This window comes from Pleuronectes platessa, chromosome 6 (assembly GCF_947347685.1).
Source record: "Pleuronectes platessa chromosome 6, fPlePla1.1, whole genome shotgun sequence".
NCBI lineage: Eukaryota > Metazoa > Chordata > Actinopteri > Pleuronectiformes > Pleuronectidae > Pleuronectes > Pleuronectes platessa.
This window is the reverse complement of record NC_070631.1, coordinates 15,282,176-15,305,672: the sequence shown is the minus strand read 5'-3', so window position 1 is coordinate 15,305,672 and position 23,497 is coordinate 15,282,176. Positions and strand designations below refer to the sequence as shown.

Below are 23,497 nucleotides of genomic sequence, written 5' to 3'. Positions count from 1 at the left end.
GTGCGCTTCGATAAGCAAAGCATGCAAATTCATTCATGGCCAGTGGAGACCATGCTTTCAGACAAACGCGCCAAAGTTTTCCACTCTGCTAATTGCCTCCTCATTTTCCCATTTTCCTCTCTTATATGGCATATCAATGACTAGAGATTATTATTCTCCCTTATACTTTGCATGAAATTATAATTTCATAAACAGATTAGGAGAAAAAAAAGACAACAAGTTACTGGAATCTTCGCCCCTGACTCTGCACACAAGAAATACATGACAAGGCATATTTAGCAGTGAGATTAAACGCAGGGTCTCTTTTCCACTGGACGCTGAGACATATGAAAAATAAAAAAGTTTTTTTCTCTAGAAATATAATAAATGGTTAAGCTTTTTTTGTAATTGCTCATATAATTTATAATTCATGGCAATCCTTTTAAAGATAGTATAATTAAAAAGGATATTCACCGTCTCTTTTTTCCTTCATTTCGAGCGCAGCAGTTTAACAAACATGTATTATCTGTGATAATAAAACTTGGCTTGTTATATTTTAGATAATAAAGGCAATGAAGACCCAAGGTGCAACCTGTTTATCATTCTGGAATATTTCTTCACCGAGTATTAATTAGGCCATTACTCCAGATTGGTGACGGGGAGCTTTGAGGTTTTAATTAGGTGCTGGCCACTGCATGAGTGCACAGGAGTGAAGAAAAGGGGTGGTGATGCCACTTGCTTCGCTCCTGGCCCATATCAAGTAGCCCTGAACACTTTGGCTACTGCGGCAAGATGCATGGCAGCCCACGTGCATCTGGAGTTCATTTGATCGTTTGATCTCCGATGTTTCCTCTTACTGCCGTAAAGGGGAAAAAAGGCAGTTGGTGTGATTTGGGTATTAAAAGACGGGGTTAGGGTAATTATGGTGTTGGGTGGCTTGTGTCTGATGACTGGGCACATGCTCAATCCGGACTCAGCTGTCCCTCTCTTTCTGTCTCGACCCCCCCCCCCCCCCCCCCCCCCCCCCCCCCGTAACACACACACATGCACACACACCTCCCTCCCCTTGTCTGCTGTCTATGTTCCCCCCTTCTCTCCCTCTGCCACTCCGCTAAAATCCGGCATAACACACACAGCCTCGCGTAACATCAATCAAACACTGAGAGCGCACCATAAAACTACACAAACATATACACTCCCATTTACTACTGTATTTTACACTTTTTTTAAATTGTCCGGCTCCGATGTAGCTGTAAAATAGGAAAAGTAAATGTATACCTGATTAAATTGATTAAGGCGGGAAAATTGAGGCAGTGTTTAAAATATAAATTAAAATGAAAAAATGGTATATTTCATTTTTTGACATTTAAAAAACCTAAATAAAACATGAATAGAGGCATTTTTAACACCTGATGCGAACCCAGCCTGGTTTACACTGTCAGTATATTCAAATGCATATGTAAGTGATAACAAAAATCATATATTTTGGCATCATTTGAACAAATAAATTACGGGGATGTGAGCGTTCCTCCTCGGTTGACAAGGCGACACTAATCACCTCGTTGCTGAGAAGCACTCTTCCCTGACAAGGCTCCTTAGAATACAAGGATCCCCCAGGAGAAATCGGCATGAAAGAGGTTAAAGACAATGACTCGCATTTTTTTTCCACCAAATGTCTCCCTGTTAAATTTATTTCAAAACTCTGTTAATCTGCTGTACACAACATTCCCATTAGCATAGCCCAGCCCCCTAATAAAAATTCCGGCTAGTTTAATTAAAAAATGTAAATTTACTGTCATCCAAGGAGCAGCAGAAATAGGAGTGCAACAGCATATTTTATTGCTTAAGACATCAAATTGATTCAGGTTATTGCTAAATTGTGATAAAAGGTTATTGAGGGCCTTCAGACCTGGGCTTGTTTTTCTCCCTCATTTCATTCTGCTTTTTGTGGAAGGCCGTAAAAGTTGGAGAGGGCCACAAAGGGTTAATGAGACAACTCGGTGAGGGAGAAGGCAATCAACATTATGACTCATAAGAGGGGAGAAAAACATTTTCCGAGCTGACGAAAAGTTAGAAATTAAGGTGTGTCATGAAAACACTCGTATTTGCCTGTTGTTGTTTTTAGACCATAACACAATGTACCTGAAATAACCAGACAAAATAACTGAGCCTTCGTGTCTGTCTGTCAGTGTGTCTGCCTGAACTGTGTGTTTGTGAAACCCTGTGGTGATAGTGGTCGTCCATACAGTCTCTGAGAATTTTATTTAATAAGCAGCACCATCTTTGATTAGATTTTTTTTTCATTAATTGTGCCAAATACGAGTTAAAGAGCAGAGAAGCCTGTGTAGTGTCAGGAGTGCTTAACGGCAAGATTAGACAGCTGGAGAAAACAAATAATTGTTGAGAGGATTCAAATAAGACACAGGGACAGTATGTCAGTGGCAAATAAACGTATTAAAATAAGAGCCTGGAGCAAACCCTGGTCTACAGTGAAGTTTTAATTACAGATTTTCATTCAAAAAAATATGTAAAGACATGAATATAGAATAAATCTGAATATGTATATTTATATTATAATTTCGGTAATTTATGAAAAATTCCATATAAAATTTAACCAGCTGACTCAAAACATATCACCACATTATTTACCAAATATGCATAGATTGCAAAAGTTCAAAATAAGGCTTCTTTTTTTTTTTTTTACTTGTAATATTACAATTTAGTCATAAAGTAGTTATATTTATGCATGGTGCAAATAATGAAATACACAGAGACTATTAATACATACACACAAGTGTGAAGGGAACACACGACTCAGTGCATGCAAACACAAACGCTGACATAGTGTACACGTGAAACAGAAATAACTTAACGTAAAATATGACATATTTTAAAACACACAAACAAACCCTTCATGCAAGTGAAGCGGTGAGGAGAGTGACGCTCATGAGTGTAAAGTGTAATCCACTGACACTGGACAAGTTTATCCTCCAAAAGTACGCACAGACTGACTGTAAACCTGACAGTTACAGCTCTATTAAAATTTAAAACAAGCCCCATCTGTGCGTTTGCAGAAAAATGCTCATAACTGACAATTGTTATGTTTAATATTTCAAATATTATTCTGGCTATCGTAACGTGCACTTGATTTATTTTCTTTTGAATGTAACATACACCTGTGTGCCGCAAGTTACACTAATTAGAAGTACACGCTATTACTGACGTTAATTCCTGCTCCCTTTACATGTGTAGAGACATAATCAACACAACAGTTTGTTTGCTTTGTCCCCTTGGCAACAAACCCTTAGGCCATTCACTGTACCCTGATGGCATTGCGAGTGCCTCTGTGGGTAACACCAACAGGCTACCTGTATTTCTACAACACCGAATGTTGGCTTTTTGTCATAAACATGCAATGAAAGGAAGGGACGAAATCAAGCAGGGAAAACAATAGATGAAGACAGAAAAAAAAAAGAAAGGCAAGCAGGGAGTTGTGCTGGTCTCATGTCCTGGGAGAGAAAAAAGGCTCCCTGACAAGAGAAAATGAAACTGGCTTTGTGAACTTTCTTCACATGTGTACTGCGTGAAACACAGCCTCATGGGTCGTGTGCGAGAGAAATGGGCAATCATATTTGATATTGCAGTCACCTTTGGGCACTGTCAAAGAGCTATAAATAAGGGTGTCGCAACACTCGGGCATACATACGCACTGGCACATAGTTAAATCATGAACAACTTCCCCTCTCTGTATATTTAGTCAGAGATAAAGGCACACCTTAAACTGCCGGCTAATAAAACATATCTGGCGACAGACAGAGAGAGAAGAGGAGTACTCACCATATTCAGCAAAGTCGAAGTTAAATCCTCTCAGACATGTAACTTTCATAATATTACTCAACTCTGCTGGAAAGTCATTCGAATGCTGGTTGGTGGAGGGGAGAATAAAGCGGAAAAGTAACTAGATTTTTTTTTTGTTGAAAAGGCTTCCTTCAATCATGCACTAAACTCCTTGACATGTAATCTGTCAATAGTTTGTTGCTGAGATAATGCCGGCTGCCACGAGCGGATTTGATTGGCAGCTTAGGGTCTGGCCCCTCCTTCCTGTGGTTTGACGGGGGGTAGGTGAAAGAAAATGTAGCCTCCCTCTTCCCCGCTCGCTCTGTGTCGCTCTCTCTCTGCCTCTGCGTGCGCTGCCTCGCTCTCTCCCTCTCTGCTCTGCTCCCATAGACACACACACGCACAGACCAAGCTGTTGGTGATGTTTTCTGAATAGGCTGATAGGAAATTATGGCAGAGGAGCCGGAGCAGTTTTTTTCTCCCTCCCTCAGTGGGCTGGCCTTTTCCATCTTTGTGGTCCTCTAGCCTTTCAACTCTCTTGGGGTGGAGCCTCCACTGCCTCTATTCAAATGAGGGTATAGCACAACACTTTGAGAAAAAAAGGAAGGTATTTGCGGAGGATCGGAGAACACGTTTACCGAGATATATTCTACTCTTACTGAGGAAGGAGTGACAGAATTATTTAAGTTGAAAAGTCAAATAGAGGGAGAGTGTAAAAGCTGCTCTTTAAATTCTGACCATTTATCATTGTTTTATATTAAGCACCAGCTACAGGGACTTACTATTACTGAATGTCATGTATTAAAGGATTAAATTAACTAGATTTTAAACTGAGTACAAAAATGTTTTCCTCTGCATGTATTTGACGTGACATTAGCTCGAAGCGAATACCTGTTTCACTTCTCTCACAAAACAGGGATCCTCTCCATTTCAGTGCCGTGTAGTACACTTTCTACGCCTCTCTCCCTCAGAGCACACTCTTTATTCTCCCTCCCTCTGATAAGCTATCAGTTTTCATTGTAATTTCAGGTGAAATGATAAACGACAGCCGTTACCAGGTGACAATGAATACTTTATAAGACAAACCCCTTATTTGCCTGGCAGTTTTGTCCGCAGTGGCATGCAAAGTGCCTCTGGTCCATTTGTACATACACACTGCCCATATGCTGGGAACATGGCTCTGAGTCAGAATTAACAAAGTGACACAAACAAAACAAACAAAAAGGTCCAAACTTTGAAAGGTCACTAGGTATTCCTGTTTTCTTCACAGCAGTTTTATTTTGAATAAAGGTGGTGTGCAACTAACATTTCATGGATATAGAAAAGAGGAAATGAACAACTTTATGGCTGTGAACCATAACACAATGATACACGGAGCTAGCTTCAGTTCCTGAGTGCTGTCAGCAAAGTCCAAAGTATGTACATAAAACAGGTTTTGGTGGATTTCGAAGTTATGATGACTCATCCTGTTTAATAATGGAAAAAAACTGCTTTGTCTCCTCCTTCTAACCCACATAAAGGAAAATGTCCATAAAAGAATTTCTATCAAAAGCTCCCACCCTTGCTCTAACACTGTACTGTAAATACTACCAAAGCTTTTGTTAGACGTGATGAATAAAATCGAATTGTTTTCACGCTACATGACCTGACTTGACAGACCTGTTGCAAAGGGTTAAAGTTTTTTTCCTTTTCTGTCAACTGTCAGTTATGTTCAACATCAACCACTTATTTTATCATGAGGCCTGGCAAGAACAGTCTTAACACTAAAAAACTCTCTGTTCACACTGGTAACACGGTTATTGTTCAAAGAAGTTATCTGTACTGGAATTATAATCACTGTAAGATGTTCAGATCACGAATGATCAGCAGGATCACCGGATTTTTTAACAAATTCAAAGTGGTACGATCTTGTGAAGAACTTAATATCAACCAAAGTCATGTGGTTGAATATACAAAGTAAAAACTTCTGTGTGACTGTAAAAGTGCTTTTTTTCCCATACAGCTACAGCAGTGTGAATAAAAAGGATAACACAACTCCGGCAGTATCTAAACTTGATACTGTGGGACGTTCTGGTTTGATTTCTCTTCATGTAACACGGTCCACAGGAGGGAAGGGTTCGTTGTCCGTGCGTTACAGCCCTCTGGCCCTGGAGCTGCCATCTTTGGGGGCAAAACCATTACTTTTCAAAAGGAGCTGTGGGGCTTTTCGTTTGATGTGGTCCGGGGGTATTGTATGGTGCATGCGGGAGAATGTTGAGGGCAAGGTGGAGTGTGTATGCGTGTGAGTGCGAGTGCGCGCTGCCGTGCGTGTGACATGGCAGGGGTACATCAGTCAAAGGGCCGCCGGGCCAGACGTTTGGCTGCCCCTGACAGTGCACTCCAGGAGGGGCTGGTCTGGTGCAGGGCCCACTCCGAGTCCTCCATTCCCCAGGACAAAAGCCAGGGCCCAGTTGAAAGATGTGAATTCAGTGGCTTTTGTGCCCAAAGCCCAGAGACATGCAGAGTAAGAAATCTGACCTTTGCCGAGAGTCAGATTGTGTTTTTGAACCCCTCTTGCTGTCTCTGGCAGTTCGGGGCAAAGAGTGAGTGAGCGAATGGCGTGGGTGATAGTTGGCGTGGGGTGGAGGTCGCTCCTAACTGGTGGAGTGTACAGGTGGGGGCGCGGGGGAGGGGGGGTAGACAGACGGAGCGGGCGGCGTGAAGCACTTCTACTGCGTCCAACTTCAAACACAGCAAATTAAAATAGTTTGTGTTTTCCAGCAGACGATGGATCAAGTTTATTCTTGATATTCACTGTCATGTTGTTGTTAAATTGGCAGGAAATTGGACGTGTAAAAGCTTAATTCCGAAGCTGGGGCTTTTAAAGTGGGATTCAACGAGAGTTCACCTCAGTGTTATTCGAGGTTGTCTGTGATGTGGGATATTATTCCCTCTCACGTCTGTTTATATTGCATTATATATTTATTTTTAAGCAAAGAAGGAGCTGAATATTAAGCTTACACACAAATATAGCCAGAACAATAACGACGGTGATACACCTCTTCCTGATGATGATCATTTGCATTACTCATGACAATGATTCTTCCGACTCTCATTTGAATTTCATAATTGTTGCATAGCTGTATACATACATGCACTGTGAAAAAACACATCTGAAAATCTCATTTTACGTGCACACTTAAAAGCAATTAACATGGAGTCAGTATGAGGTGTAAGGTATATGTGTTTGTCGACATGCTGCAATGTCTCTCTGTTATTCATGCAGTGTTTATGATATTACATGAATTATGATATAGCATGTTGCTCTGCGGCAGTGTGCTGAGAGCAGAGATTTTGGAGATAGAATAGGCCTATGTTTTTGAGTCATACATTTTTCTTGACACTGCTTTCATCCCCCGGCCGTAATCATCATATCTCCCCCATTGCTCTCCCGGATGCAGACATCCATAATGCAATCTTCCTAATTTTGATCCCTCGCAATCTGGTTTTTAAAAGGGAGGGGAAAAAAGGGACATATTTCTGAAGGCTCGCTCCGTAATCATTTTAGACAGATAGCCTTTCCCATCGCAGATGAGCAAATATTTGTAAACCAGCTATCTAATGGAAAATTATAGTGAAATTAGAGTGAAATTCATGACAGCGAAATCCGATTATCTGTAATTCTATTATGCCATCTTAGCCCACACAGCATATTTTTGTAGAGTTTTTTCCATAAATACCTATGCCAGGGGTCCTACTAATCAAATAAAATTGAAATTCATCTTCCCATTAAATTCAATTAGCTGCAATTTCTAAAGCCTAACAAAGATTTTAATTACTAAATTATAAAATTCTCCCTAGCCAAATTGGGGAGAGAAAAAGTGCATCCCCTGCATCTGAAAAACAAAACCATGAAAGGAAATTGTTGATCAAAAAAGATATCCAGGGGAAAATAACATTAGGGAGAGCACTGGGGCCCTTATTCAGCGAGTCTGGGCGGGGAGTGACGTGTGCCAAGCGCTAGGCTCCTGGGCCGGAGGAAATGAACTTAGCCGAGGTTCTCTCTGTCTCTAAATGTCTGCCCTCAGAGTTATTATGCTGTAATTGACTAATTGACACCTTAATTTCATTTATGGGGCTCCTGTGTTCATAAAGCAACCTCTGGGTGGGGCAGTGGTCTTGAGCGGAAGCAAGGAAGTCCAGGACACCAGGTATAGGTGCCCTAGGCCCTCGGTTCTGTCCACGGCAGATGACGATTATGCATTTGATAATGAAATGGTCAGGAAGAGCATACTGACTTAGCAGAGGCTTAAGGAGCATCTTACCGGTATGTTTAAATCCCTCTGATGAATGCTGATGGGTAATAATCATGCATGTCCAGTCTCACAATCTGTCACTGTAAATGACCTCCACCAGGGTCAAAGGAGTTTTACGAGTTTTGTTTTCAGTTTTTACATCAAGCAATGTTTCTGTCGTCTTTAAGTTGACAGGTGACAGCGGTTGTCGCATATTGCATTGTTGTATCATGGAGAAAAAGAAATCGAAGTCAGAAATTACAGCTTTTAACATTTAGCGGAAAGCTCACTGCTAATAGGACAGCTCTGGGGTCTCAGGTCAGCCACCAGGTCCATTTCCCAGCCACCCCCTGCTCCTCACCAGTGGGCCACTAAAATAACAGCCCAGCACCCTCTGCAGACTACAAAGCTCCGTCTGAAAAGGCACCTGCTGCTGTTATTCACTTTAGCCTCTTTGGCAGCTCCCTCGGTCTGTTTAAAGGACATGTAGAAGAGGAAGACTGACTGGGAAATGATGAATTATTTAAGTATGATGTCTAATTGTTTCAAGGCAGACATCTTGTTTCTGGAAGGTAAAGGCTTGGGGGTGGGTGTACTTTTGTGTGTGTGTGTGTGTGTGTGTGTGTGTGTGTGTGTGGGAGGGCTCTTTGTGAAGAGGTCTGTCTGCTGTGTAATGCAGCCGGTCTAGCACTTGAAGTAGATGGGTAAATATGACCAAACAGAAACTTTAATCTGCTTTTTCCACACCCAAGCTGGCTGGGTATTAAAGATAATCTGTTTTGTGTGTCATATGGTGGGAGATATAGATGGAGCTAATTTTTTCGAGACAAATCTGATATTTGTCAACTGGTTGGAAAAAACCTGGGGATTTTCCTTCTAATCCTCCCTCGGATGTGAAGGCGCGTTAACAGCAAAATGCAGATGGTGTTCTGTGCGTGGAGAGTACCCAGCACTCAGCGCGGTGCAGACGGAAAGGCGCGCACGAGCCTCGCCAGGGCTCAACGCAACCTGCAGATAGCGAACTCCCCCCCCCCTCTCCCCACATTCAATTAACAAGCCACTTGTGAAAGCGGAGGCATATTAGTTTATTCCAAAGCGCAAACTTTGCAAAATACAGTTCTTGGTTGTTTCTCTTTTCTTTTTGTTTCCTTGCTGACATAACATCCCTACTTCAAGGCTGTGCTCATCAAATATTCAGTTCCGACTCAATTCCAATAAGGAAAAGAAAACAAATTATAAATAAAATGGAGGCATAAATCTTTCAGGATCCTAATTCTAACTTTCCCTTGGAGTGTTTCTGTCTTTATTTTGTCACATTAAGCAGTTTTACTTTCCGTTCCCACTGTTAGGCGTGGCTGATTTCACACTGGTGGAAGGAGCCCTTTATTCTTCTGCTCTCTTGTTTGGGAACACTGTGTATTTTGTGGTATCACTTATTTTATGCACAATTATCACTGGTGTAACTTCTGGTTAGTTTTTTATGACTGATAGAACAATAAGAACCTATATGATGTTCTTTTTTATGATGTCGGCCTGTAGTTTAGCTACAGTGAGACTCCAACCGATCATCACAGTGACACAAGGCTGTCCTCTCCGTCTAATCTTATTTCAGGAAAACAGCACTCTGGTCATTTTAGCACCAGAATGCAACATGGCAAAGCACTTTAGATGCATTCCTGAACTGCTTTGTGGCTCTGCATTACTTTTGACATTGTATTGATAGTCATCCTGTGGCCTTCGCAGACATCAGGTGAAACATACTTTGTACCACGTCCCGTAAAAAGAATAAACAACTCAGAATTAAAGAACCTAACATTTCATTACTGTGCAGACGGGTTAAAGCGTGTGTAATTTTCAGTTCAATTATTAAATATGTAGCTGTGAGCTCTAAGGTTGACAGTTTGGGACGAAGCAGATTGATGTCAAGAGGAGCGGTAAGACGCTGACTGCATAAAACTTACAGGAGGTGCACTGGGACAAACAACAACACCTGCAAACTGCAGATAAAGTGAACTTATTTGTCTTCACTTACACCCTTACAGTATCTCTTACAGTCATGTTAATATTGAGAACTATGGCTGTTTCTGTCATTTCTATCAGTTCAATAACGATGGAGCAAACGTTTCAAAGAAGTCAAAGCGCAAAACATCACACCAGAATGTTATGCATGCTTATTATTAAAAAATGTATATATATTTATTTTATTATGTAATGATAGAATTATAAAAAAAATAGAAAAAGAATTAAAAAAAATATATAAAATGCAACCATTGCAACAGGCAAAGAAGCTGTATCAGTCTGTGGTGTAGGTAGTTGTTCTGCGCAAGATAAGGCTAGCTTCTATTGATTTGTCCTGCAATGGAAAAAAGTTGACATTATATACACTATGAAATTCAGCATTTTTTTAACCTTCAGCAATGCTTATCATTCACTTGTTAAATAAATATATAAATATAAACCAGGAGAAGGAGAAGGGGGGAAAAAAATCGCTAAAGCTCTTTTGCTGTAATTGGCTGAATAGCAAGGGCAGCAGAAAATTTACAGGCAGACAACAGTGTGAAGGGGACTCGGTCACAGTGCAAAACTAAGCCCTCAGCACCGGCAAGGGAGTAAGCAAGCCAGCGCAGGCGAGCGAGCGAGGGAGCAAGCGTCTAGGTGCCGGTCTGGCATATCTTAACTAGCATGTGGCACTTGTCTCTCCCTAGCTTTGGCGGTAAGCTGCAGATCACAGTCCATTTTCTGGACAAGTTAAGTAAATAACCCAAGCAAGCATGCAGAAGACAGTGACAGGCAAAGAAAAATCCCCCAAAGTCACAGTGGTGACACTCTACTAAATCCAATCAAACAGAGGAGGGAGAGGGGGAGAGGGGGAGAGACAGAGCGAGGGAGGGGGATAGAGAGAGAGAGGGAAGACAGGATGAAGATATCCTCTTTGCTGCCTGTGTGTGTCCAACAGCATTGATGCAATAACACCTCATTCAGTGTTTAGCCCTTCTCAAAGGACAGGCAGGGATAACACTTTAAACCCTGTGGCTTTATCTCCTGCAGATTTTCCATAAAATGCCAAGCCAGGGAGCCGGGGCCATGTGACTACCATGTAGGTCAGGGCAGATGGGGGGTAGAGAGTGTGGGAGGCGAAGGGAGAGGGAGTGGGGGAGGATGGGAGTTTTCTAATGGAACTGTTGAAAATAGAAAGCAGTAACCAGATTAGATCAATTAAGATTCTGTGTGTAGCTGACGCTGAATAGACTGGGAATTCAAAGAGAACGAGACAGGAACAGATACAACAAAGCAGCAAAACAAATAAATATGGTTACTTTGAGTTAGATGTGAAGTTTGCATGTTTCCGATAATGTGTTGTGTTTATGACTTCTTCTAAAACCTATGCAGCGTGGTCATACTCGTTTAATATCAAAGAAGAGGTGCAAAATGAAAACTGCGATGTCAAGAATATGGATTTTCTAATGTTAGAACGTCGTAAATTTACAAAACTTTATTTGTAGCTACAGTTCTGCTATGGCTACGAGCCTTTTGGATCCCCTAACTACACAAGTCCAGCAGGTTCAAATTGAAGATTTTTTGTGGTCTGCCATATTTTTTTTGCTTAGTTCGCTACAAAAGTGTAAAAACAGAATTACAGAATTAACGGTACAGGTATTTGTCCCGAAAAAATGTGGATAAGGGCCTTTCGGTACCAAACAAACACTGCATGAACAAAAATATGTGTGTGTGCGGAGCTCAGTTTGAAACTCTGTGTTTGAGCCCGACGTTTTCCCCAATTACAGGCCTGTAAACAAGTGCATGTAAAGTAGAAAACCCAGGCAACACGGCCATACTCAGGTTTTAAAAAACATGATGACAGTAACTGAACCCCATAATCAATTGTTTGAATTACTTTTGTAAATGGACTTTATTAGTAAGCTACAGCCAATTTCAGCGTAATTACAGACTTCAAGAATGTCAACCATTGACAGCCTCTGTTAAGTACACTAATGTTTTGTTTTATTTTAAATGAAAGAGGAAGTAGTTTACATTTTTTGTATTTCTTGTTTTCACTGTAACAAAAACAAACCAAACCATAAATTGAAACCGAGGTACATACCAAACTATTTGAATGTTCCTCCTATTGAAGTAAAAAAATAGAGGTTTGTATGTCAAATGAACTGAAATATATTCAACCTGAGTTCTGTTTCTGTGGTAATTACTGTGATCCAATTTTTTGATTAACCACAGTCTATGCATTATTTCTGTGAACAGTGTCTGTAAAAGACCTTGCCTCATGAGAAGACAACTCTCATAGAAATTAAGCTTCTACCTTTAGGCAGGTAAATCCTGACCTTATAGCTATAGTCCTACAAATTCAATTCACTCCACATCTTTCCTCCAGATCTTGGTTTCTGTGAAAGCATATTCTGGTGAACCAGGTTGATCATTAACCATGACATTTACAGAATACCGAGACATGTCAATATTCTGAAGCTCAATGGGCTTGTATAATTGAACCAAGGGGCCCTTGGTTTCCATATGCTGAGGGCACAGAAGTTCCCAGTGGAATACCAGTGGCGCTTGATGGAATACAAAAGGTGGACAGGATTAGGCTTTGTGGTGTTGACTGACCTTGACCTATTTTTGACCTACATCTTCAGTCAATCACATCATTCTATTTTGATCAATACAACTCAGGTGAATGTGTTAAAAGGTGCGCCCAAATAGTGACTGTGGCCCCTCTCCATATCTACAATTCTGCACGAGTCCTGCAGAGCACCACTGGCCAGCTTTGTATATCCAGGTCTCAATCAAACTCAAAGGCACTATCCCCGTGAAAGTAGTATTGATCAAAACTAGCATCTATCCATGCATAAGAGCTTGTTTCAATTGATTTTTCCCCTTTGAGCTGAAAAATATAACAGACTTGATATGAATTACAGGCTGTTTTGCTCCAATTCATCAACAGAAGCCAGATAATACTTGCCGTTGCCAAGGAAACACGATAACATGATGATTTTGTCTGTTTTTCAACAATCAATTACTTTAATGCATTTAAGCTAGTGTTTACAGAGAAACACAAAGCAGCATCCAGACGTCACCAATACTGTAACTACAGCAGAAACAAACAGAGTGGGCTGTGGACGATCAACATTTTGTTCCATTATAAATAAACTGCATCTGCAAAGCTGACAAAGCTCACATAACATGAAGCCAAATGCTGTGTGATATCTATTGTTGTGTAAATATAGGTTTCTCATTATGTTATTACATTTTGTTCTGTGGTGGCTTTTTCCTCGTATGGTACCCAAAACAAACACAATAACATAACTAGAATGGCACTCAGTAGAGGGCACTCCACTTCTTAGGTCCAGCAGTTGCCTTGTATTTCATCAAGCTGCACTAAATTGCACAAACTGACAGATATCAGCGTTCCCAAACATGCCTGATTTTATTCATCAAGATCCAAGAACAAAATTGAATGGCATCATTCCTGACCTCTACCGTTTCCTTGCACGGAGTTTCGTGGTAATCTATCCAGTAGTTTTGTCATACTAACAAACGCCAATGAAAACATAACCCCCTTGGCGGAGGGTATAAGCTCTATTGAAAATATATATTAATTCTTCAATAAAAAGTTTCTGTCCATTGTGTCTTTCTAGACTATCCTAGTTGTCACGTTATACTCAAAGATTTGCTGTCTCTAATTCCCCAGCTCAAGGCTGATCAGTGTTATTCTAGTGACACTTCTCCTAAGGCCGCCTGACATTAAGCCTTTATAAGACAGTTATGGGTATTACACTGGTCTTGCAACATAAACTACTTTTTATTCCTTTACCATCTTGTTTAAATAAAGTAGCTTCAGCGATAGATTAAACTCAATAGGCCAATAGGCTACCTCCTTACTTGTTAACAGGCTATTATTGTACTGTTATCCTTGGAGTGTCTTTTGTAGGTTTTAGGCTAGGGGCCTTAATATCACTGATGCGGAGGTGTTGTGTTACGAAGGGATATACTGTACGAGTGATGCCTGTTTAAATTTATTTCACTGCCCCTGTCCATTCATATCATTCTGGGCCTGTAAAACTGATGATAATAAACCAATATGAGTAGACTTGTGTTGAACAATCCCCAGAAAGTGGGGATCTGTAGTTATGAAATAATATTACCTTTAAGCAGTTTTTGAAAATATTCTCCATTTACTCCACTATCATTTTACTCTAATGAACCTCATGAACTCATCAACATTATGCACAGAAAGACATAAATTGTTCACATTGTTTGCACCAAAACGTAATTATGGTAAGACATGTTTTAATAAAAACTAATTTACTTTCTTAGAGTAGATATATCACAACATCTAGAGTGAAAAAAGAGATACACATGCTACTAGACATACGGTACAGATTACAGCATTCTTGCAATGTAAAACAAGACAGACATGAAAACCATTTAGTAGTTTGCTTGAAGCTAAATATACTAAGCATCAGAGACATACAATTTACATATTACTTACACTCCATAGAATCAACTAAGAATAAAAAGGGTGGGGTTGACCCAGGAGTACCTCAGGAGTAGGACTTCAACTAAATCTAGGAACAGCTGACAAAATTAGCACTAAATGGCATGTAGGATCGTATGGCCCCTTATTCCCAAAGCTGCCCCCACTCACCACCCTGAGGGACAGAGTCATAAGCCTCTTCCAAATCCATGAAACATATGTGAACTCGATGAGCAAGAAGGAAGAGCAGGAGCTCGCACACTTCTCATGTGTCCAGGAATCTGCATGGGTCCTGTTGAATTTGAGGTGTGAAACTGGGCTTGAATTTACTTTCTAAGGTAGGGAAAGTAGGGGGTTGCTGCAATTATTGTAAAACATTTTCCATTATTTAAAAAATGTGGTGGTTAACACTATTGCCTCACAGCAGGAAGTTTTACTGCTTCCTGGCCGGGGTATTTCTTTGTGGAAGTGGTATGTTCTCCCAGTGTCTGCAGGGGTTTTCTCCGGGTACACCATACACCTCCCACAGTCCAAAGAGATGAAGAATGGGGTTAGGATGGAGACTCTAAATTGTCCGTAGGTGTGAAGGTGAATGGTTGTTTGTCTCTGTATGTTTGGCCCTGCAATACGCTGGCAACCTATCCAGGGTGTACCCCCGCTTTCACCCGATGTCAGCTGGGATTGACTCCGGCTTCCTTCCCGCGGCCCTTAAAGTGGTATAGATAAGAAATTGATGAACCACCAGTCTCTCAGGGTGTTTCTAACCCATCTCAGTTGCCTTGGTACTGTTGAGAGTTCTGCCTACCTAAGTGACTACTGACAGAGAGAGACAGACTCCTCCATTTGTCTATGTTGTTTGCTTCTAAAGCCAAAGAGACTGCAGTCCTCCAGGCTCGCAACACAGTCACTGCTGAATCATAGGGACAAACAACATGCAGCATAAGTGACCTTCCCATTCTGGGTAAACTCAAACACACCTGTGCACAACCAGGATCTTGTGACTTTCTCAAACAACTGCTTGCGAGAGCGCGCAATCCCAGCTCTCACCGCTCCATTAAAGAACACAGTCCAGTCAGTATCTTCGGCTTTGGTCATAGGTGAAACCAAATTTCACTTGGTAGTATTGCTATCGCTGCGTAGCGGAGTGGTTACCCAGCCACTCCAACAACCCTTTTGGGCTGTATTGATGTATGGTATTATTTTGGGCCTAAATAAAGTTATTAGCTATACCATGGAGGTTGTGTTTTTTGTCTATCTGTTTGTAAGCGAATGACACAAAAACTACTAAAAGGATTACGACAGAACTTGGTGGCAGGATGTGGTATTGGTCTGGGATGAACGCAATGCATTTTCTTTCAAGTTTTTTTTTTTCACTTTCTTTAATGGAAGAGAAGGTCTTTTTCAACATTTCCATTAATTTCTCAGAGAACTAATCATTGATCTTCAATTACAAAAAGCAGGCATGTCAAGGGTTTATATTGTGGGGCCTTGGGGTGGAAGTATGAGCTCTCTGAGTGCCCTTATAGTTTACTTGGTGGTTTCTTGGTTTACTTCCACTTAAGTCTAGGGGGGATGGGGTGTGGGGCTGAGAAGATCTCATCACATTTTGGTGTGGATGTGGATTAAGGGAGATATGTTTGATTTCTTCCCACTTTTTTTAGCTATCTTTTATGAAAAATAAAAAATATGTTATCAGACCACTTTCCAATGATCTCTTATATTTATACTATCAGAACTGAGATGACGATGCGTTTGATTGGCGTTGTAGTTCTTGTCAATGAAATGTTATTAAAAAATAATTATAAATGTTTTAATCACTGAATTCAAAATGTTATTGTAATGATATGACAAACAGGCACAGAACAAGAAAATGATGTTACGTTGTCAAACACATTCCCACCAGGGGATATCCAGGTGCCTGTTTCTGACCCAGCATAATTAGAATTATCTTTCATATAAAATATCACAGAAATATTCACATATGTGTATATATGTGTTAGTGCGAATGTCCTTTACAGATCAATCATATTCATCAGGACAAGACAGAAACTTTCATATAGTTTCCAAACATAGCACATATTCAGAGCAGCAGCCCCAAGCTGCTAAATAGATGAAAAAACCTCACTTATTGACAAAGTTTCTTAAAGCTCTAAAGTCTCAGCTTGTCCAGGTCTTTGGATGGAAAATAATACGACGCTCCATCTTTCAAAGACGTACTTTTCCTAAAGCATTGTTGATTGCCCTGTGTCCATTACTTGGAAGGATTATGATAATATTCCACATTGTGCTCGGCGTGATGCACAGGAAATTCAATACTCAAAAGGTTAATGCAATCAATTAGGATGACAAAGGAGTAAAGTAAAACCCTCCTGCTCGTGGAAAAAAGAGACAGGAGAGGAGAGGGGAGAAAAGGTATTGAAAGCTTGAATGGATCCACAGAGAGAAAAGAGGCACTTGAAACGACAGAAAAATGGTATTTATTCAGTATCATCCAAGGCCAACTAAATGAAACACGCGCAAAGTGTGTACGCCAACAAAAAAAAGTAGCTCTTAGCCAGTGAATTGCATCATTCAGCACTCGGCCAGTTGTAATTGAACAATACAGAAGCAATATTTTTGTTTGAGGGTAATAAGATACCTTAGGCAAGGAAGAAGTGCCCAGTGCTGGAGGCTGGAGCATCGATTCATAACACTCATAATGTTCCACAGATTTTTCCCTGATCTGAGTCAAGTTTGTCTCAGCACTTCATTCCCATGTGCATTGTTGCACGGGCTGCATATTAACAGCATAACAATTGTGTATGGGAGAGATATCTTTTGTTATTTAGATAGATGTTACAATGCTATACAACACAAAGGAGCCTCTTCATTGCAGATAAATGGATAAACTTGGATGGCGGTATTGAGCTCTACATCCATTGTAATAATCCATATTACCTTTTCAGGCTCAGTCTGTCAAAATGGTGATGTATTAATCACATTTCAGCAATCCTCCGTGGCTAATGATAATGTTATGAGAGACTGGGTGGCAATATTTCGCTAGCGTCTGCAACGCCTATTTTCTGCTGATAAGTTGTGCAAGGAGAAAAGCCTAAAACCTTGTAATCCACTTAGGTAAGGCAGTAGACTTACCTACTTCTACAAACACACTACCCCATAAATCTACTACACCTTTGCATTCTTTAAGACGGCGGAGCTTGAAAAAACACAGCAGATCCTTCATCCCACTTTGTGTGTAGCAAATAAAGACATGTTCCACGTTTCGAGCCATTGCACAAGTCAGAGAACTGAGCCTGTACACTCTGTGAGTGAGTCTCACAATTATTACAGGCAGCAAATAGTCTCAACGTACAGGACCTCAGCTTCAAACCAAAAATAATTTAATCTTCAGCTACTGGACATTGAGTTCCCAAGTGAATTTCGAAAAAAAATTAGCTACAAAAAGGTTAAACTTAAAGGATTTTCTTCAAAGCTCTGTGGACTACAGCCTTTTTTTATCTACATTTCCCAACGTTCATTCAGCTCTGCTATGAACAACTAAAGAGGTACATGGACACCAAGCACAAAAGCCGGGGTCAGGCGGTAACCAGGGCTTTATTTTCTGACCATAAGAATTCCCCTTTTTTTCAGGGCCACAACTGCTGTAATTTGACCTACATCACATTTTTCTGTTTAGGCATTTTTCGGATCTAGCAGCCACGTCACAGAAAACAATGGGCCAAAACCGGGCTTTGAAGTCGGTGCTGAATGAGAACCGAGGGGCTGACACATGAAATGCCCTCACAGCTGGGCTGCCCCTAGTCAAAAGAAAAACAAATACTTTGAATGAGAGGGGGACACGCCGCTCCTGTCTGAGCTTCCTAAGGCCCTGAGCTGCCACCGGGAGGTGGGCTTTCACGATATGCCCGTAATGATGGATGGATTGGGAGGAAAGTCTATTCACATGTAGATGTTACATCATAAATATTTACACAGGGCTGCCGTTTCCATGTAGCCTTTGCTTGTTTTGACACACAGGGAAATTTTTAAAAGAAGCAAAAAGTAATGGACAGAGTGAAGTGCGGAAAATGAAAAGGCAGCTTCCCCTTTTTGTTATGATACAACACAGAGTGATTCAATAACACAGAATTTAGTTTAGGAGTTGTTGCTCTATTGCTATTTTTTTCATCTGTGAGACAAATTATCGTACCTCAGGCAAACTGTGGTCTATATTTACCTCTATCCACGACTGTTTGAGCTCCTGTTTATGAAAGAATTATTACCCTCCTACACACACTCACACACATACACACACTAACAAAACACCAGACAAAGTGATTCTGAATTTCAATTATCAGTCATTATCAAACCAATTCCCTTGTTTTCCATGAAGAAAGGAACCTTAACAGAGCCCTGAAGTACAAAATACACATTACACACAGTTTTTCTTTTTTCGCAAAGCGTCACTTTACTTTACACTCAGTCCCAATCTGCCGGATCTTTCACTGAGACTGAAAAGAATTAATAGGGAGACACCATTCTTGTTGGTAAGCAGCCCTACAAATTTCTGCTCAGTGAGCTCAATTAAAAGCCCTGAAGTCCCCTGAGATTGTCCCTGGAACCAATGAAAACAAATTTGGCAGTTTAATTTTCCTCCCACTGTCTAAGAGAGGGACTTTGCTCGAGGAGAGTTCCCCAGCCCGAGTCTTAGGGGGCCACGAGCGGAGGGGGATGTCATGCCAGCCCTGTGTGTTCGAGCCAGCTGGCCTTTATGATTAGCTGCATTAACATATATCAAAAGCCAATTAAACTAACTGTAGTCAGTTATGTTGTTCTTATGTGGTTACACGAGGGAAGACTTAAGTTAGGATATGTAGTGTGCACTGCAGTTGACTCACACTTAACTTTGCTTCACAGGACTTCCAAAGGAACCTGTTAAATAATGTCTCTGTGTGTTTGTCCAGTTGTGTCGGGGGACCTTCGGGAATTGCGGCTGAATGTGATCCGCGGCTCTCACTCGCCTGTTGCTGCTATAGTTATACTATCTATGAGGGGATCTGTGGATAGTGTCATAATCATGTTGTAGGGAGGTACACTAGGCTTGTATCCGGGGCTCTGATTGATGCAAGGAGTGTGTCTTCTCTCTGGTGTGTGAGTGACACCACCAGAAACAAAGGAGTGTGATGTAGCCCTCCGCCTCAATTCACGGCCATGCCACCCCCCGGTGATAGCGAGGGTCTCTGATTTGACATGAGACAGCCCACGGTGTCACTTCTGAATGTTTAGATCCCTCTTGACTAGGAGGCCAGGGGCAAGGGCTGTTGTATGCATCCTCATGACAGACTCCCACATCAGCATTGTGCTTATACCAGCTAACATCATTAGCACAGAAGGTTTCATCTCGGGGAGAGAGAGAAAAAAAAGCAACCCAGTTTCTTCAAGTCACAAGTCATTAGTGTCCTCTCGAGAGTCAATTGTACAGGGGCAGATTTTTTATCAGCAACAAAAGGTTTTATACTCTTGTTAATTTGGTGGATGTCATCTGTACTTAGATGTCTGTGTCTAATGTCTGTCACAGTAATAAATGCCATATTGTGGAAAAATTATATTATTTTGTCAAGATGACAATGTGGGATGTTGCCACTACACCGTCTGAACATAAAGCAGGCATAAAAGAACATTGAGTTATAATCAACAGAATGTAACCTGCTTAACGAGAATACGTCACACACACGCAGGAAAAAGAATAAAGTATGACAGTGACAAAACACATATATATTTATGACTGCCAGTGTAAAGCTCTTCATATTCTGGCTGATTATTTTCCAATGGGTTGGTCTGTGTTCACTCATGTATTTGAAGAAGTGCAGAGTGTAGTTCCTGTATATGTCAGGAAACTAATAAAACAGCACTTTTTATGTGTCAAAAGCTCCTTATTGTTCTTGTAGTTTTGAGTCGTTGCAGCCTGGTACGGTTTTTAATACAGTGTTGGGGCTGCTTTTTGCACCGTATGGATCTCTCATGCCACGAGAGCGAGAGAGAAAGAAAGAGAGAGTGAGTGAGTGAGAGAGAGAGAGAGAGAGAGGCCCTCTTTGGAAAACAGATACATCAGTGTGCCTGTATAGTGTACGACATTGCTGTGAGTTAATCAGTTGGAAAATAAAACGGTGGGATTCTAATAAGTCATTTGTCAATTTTTACAACCCCCAGACACATTGATCCATGGGGATTAATGAAGATGCCTGATATTGTTGTAGATATGAACAGGGGAGATGGTGGGGACAGTAATCAGTCATGTTGGGGATTTGTCCTACCTCGTTCTCTCTTCCTGCGGAGTCACTCCATACAGGGGCTCACTTCATCTGTGCAAAGAGAGCAAAGGAGAAACATTAAAACCTCAGACACTGATTATTCCCATGAATATATACCTTGTGCACTCTCTTGAGAAATCCAAACATTTACGCAACTCATCTAATCTGCAGTGGTTGCGCCCGATGTGGCAAAACCTCTTGTTGACTCCAAAGGAAAATGTGTACTTTTGTTCACTCCCGTCTATTTGGTTTTTACAGTATTAAAACAGCACAGATAAACAGGCTCCATATCATAGCTGGAGGGGAGAGAGAGGCTGGTGATTGAGGGAGGAGGCTCTAGTTTGTAAAGCCCACTGAAGCGTGGCGAGCAGGTGTGGAGTACACTTAACTATGTCTAATTTACTTGGAGGCAGTAACCTTAAAGTCAGACTTAGGTGGATATCTTAATCACAGCTTCCCTCGAATAGAAGAATGAGTTCTGCAGTCTTGCAGAACGAAGAATAAAACAACTCAGCTTCCCGTGAAATGTCTAAATAAAGAAGCAAAATTCAAGAATTCAAAGATTTTTGGGGTGGAGAATTCAGGGTGCTGGTTTTTAATTCATACTACAATGCTAAAATATAAAGCTGACAGTTGCAACTATATGCCTCTCTCTTTTGTGCAGAAAAGTGCATTGCCTTATATGACATCCATTAACCCTGGCAGTGTTACGTCAGGACAGAAACTGACTTTGGCAGAACCAGTTGAGTCACTCTTAAATCCTCTCAAAAGTTTCCTAACCTTGAGAGCCCAATGCGCCGCCGAAAAAGTAATAATAATTCTAACCTGATCTTCCTACTTATTTTATATCTCCCCTCAGCAACCTAACTTCTTCTCGGCAACAGTGCAGTTATTAATTCATGAGGCACTAATTAGTTCTTTGTTTAATTTTGTGTTAAACAGACTGACCGGAATGATAACGACTCGCGCTGTAGCGCTTCGGTCCCATGCCACTCCTGTTTGCTACAACAAGGGAGCATCGTGCGACTAGCATGATGAACCCAATTCCCTTCTAAGTTGCACTTCATTAAGTCAAAATGTGACAAGGAGCTTAGAGGAAGAACTGGCAGATCTGATCATACATAACAATGCAGGCCCAGCAAGTTTGAGGGGGGTGTACGGGGTACTGGTGCAGGGGGTGGGTGTGGGGGGGTAGTGGATTCCAGCATGCATGTTGATAATTTTCTATTTTTAACCCTTGGGGGCCATCTTTCATTTTCCTTTAATTGTTTTTGTTCAGAGCTGCAGTGTCCTCTTTTTAAATTGCAGCTCCTATCAACTCCCCTGATCAACCCCCTGTGCAACATTGCAGGCAGACAAGTAAACAACAGGGTTGCCCTTTTCCGTGATGTAGTGCAGATGCTCCAGTAAAATGGGTGACACTTTCCCACCGCACACAAACGCATAAACTCCAACCACTGAAAAAGAGCCGTTAGGTGACATGCCACAAGTGTGGCGTGAGAATCGAAAAGAACTCCAAAAATAACGTTTTTGGCTTTGTAAGTAGAAAAACCTGCTGAGTGAAACAAAGGTGACAGCTCGTTCATACCATGAGAATGCATCAAGGTCGTTCCATCTTCCAATATTTTACATACCAACCTCTAAATGTTCTGTTGAGTATGTTGCGATGCATTTCCAAAGACATCCTGTGTACATTAGGTAAACCCTCCAATAAACTCCCTGACTCTGCACATGTTGCTCTTTCATTCGCAAACTGTTTTCCCCCCACTGCAATTCATCAGCTGACAAGCTACGCTAAGATGTTTAGCCTCTCCAAGTATCTTCCCACTGGCTGAAGATATGATAAAATCAAAAAGCAGACAAGTAATTACACTGTATAATAGGCAAGATTGGCATTTTCAAAATCATTTTCATGTGGATGGAAATGACATTGCATAGACTATTCTGTATTCACTGGTGCAGATAAATAAACAAGGCATGAAGAAGGAGGAGGGGGATATACAGAACGCACAGTACAATGCCAAGCAGGTCAGTAATTAGAAACTCTGTTTGCACAGTAATAATTTTAATATATTCATCAGGAAACAGAGCATGCCTAGCATGATAAAATCCCATCAAGGAACATATCCCGACTGCCTTAACCTTTTAAACAGACTGGCAGAGCATTGTTGAGCACCTCAAAGAACGGACTAAATAAATAAATAATTACACTCAAGTTAAAATAGGATGTGGCCAAACCCATGTCTGTATTTTTGTATTTCAATATCCTCAGCTGTCATCGTAGAATGACAGGAACAAGCAACCCTCTCTTTACATAATACTTCAGTTCTTAAATACTGATGAATCCCTGCATATAAATGTGTATCTGGAGATGTTGACCCCTTCGTGTAAACAAACTAAAACCCTCCACCACTGAAACCCGTTCAGTTCTGACTGCGCGAGTGTAAGGAGGCAACACATGTGTGTAACCTTGTTTGTTATTGAAGGTGGCAGTGATGATGCTATGGAAATTATTGCAAATTGCTTAAAGGACTCCTGACACGCAAAAACCTTGACCTTGCGATGCCACTGCCCGAAGACAGAGGAATACGTGATTGTTAGAGGAATTTAGGTGGAGCACAAAGGAAATC

General features: G+C 41.0%; 1 protein-coding gene and 1 long non-coding RNA gene across 2 annotated transcripts in view; both read right to left on the bottom strand.

Annotated features, from left to right (window-relative positions):
* Nucleotides 1–4,249, bottom strand: part of casz1 (castor zinc finger 1) — a 74,015-nt gene extending 69,766 nt beyond the window's left edge. The window contains exon 1 of the mRNA XM_053424457.1: nucleotides 3,817–4,249. Coding sequence (XP_053280432.1) covers nucleotides 3,817–3,865 — 49 coding nt within the window. The 5' untranslated portion in view covers nucleotides 3,866–4,249. The remainder of the gene's footprint in view (nucleotides 1–3,816) is intronic.
* Nucleotides 4,250–13,178: 8,929 nt separating this feature from the next.
* The window catches only part of LOC128442164 (uncharacterized), an 80,092-nt gene continuing 69,773 nt past the window's right edge, over nucleotides 13,179–23,497 (bottom strand). The window contains exons 4-5 of the long non-coding RNA XR_008338806.1: nucleotides 20,871–20,918; nucleotides 13,179–15,284 (exon numbers count right to left, since the gene is read on the bottom strand). This is a non-coding gene — a long non-coding RNA (uncharacterized LOC128442164). The remainder of the gene's footprint in view (nucleotides 15,285–20,870; nucleotides 20,919–23,497) is intronic.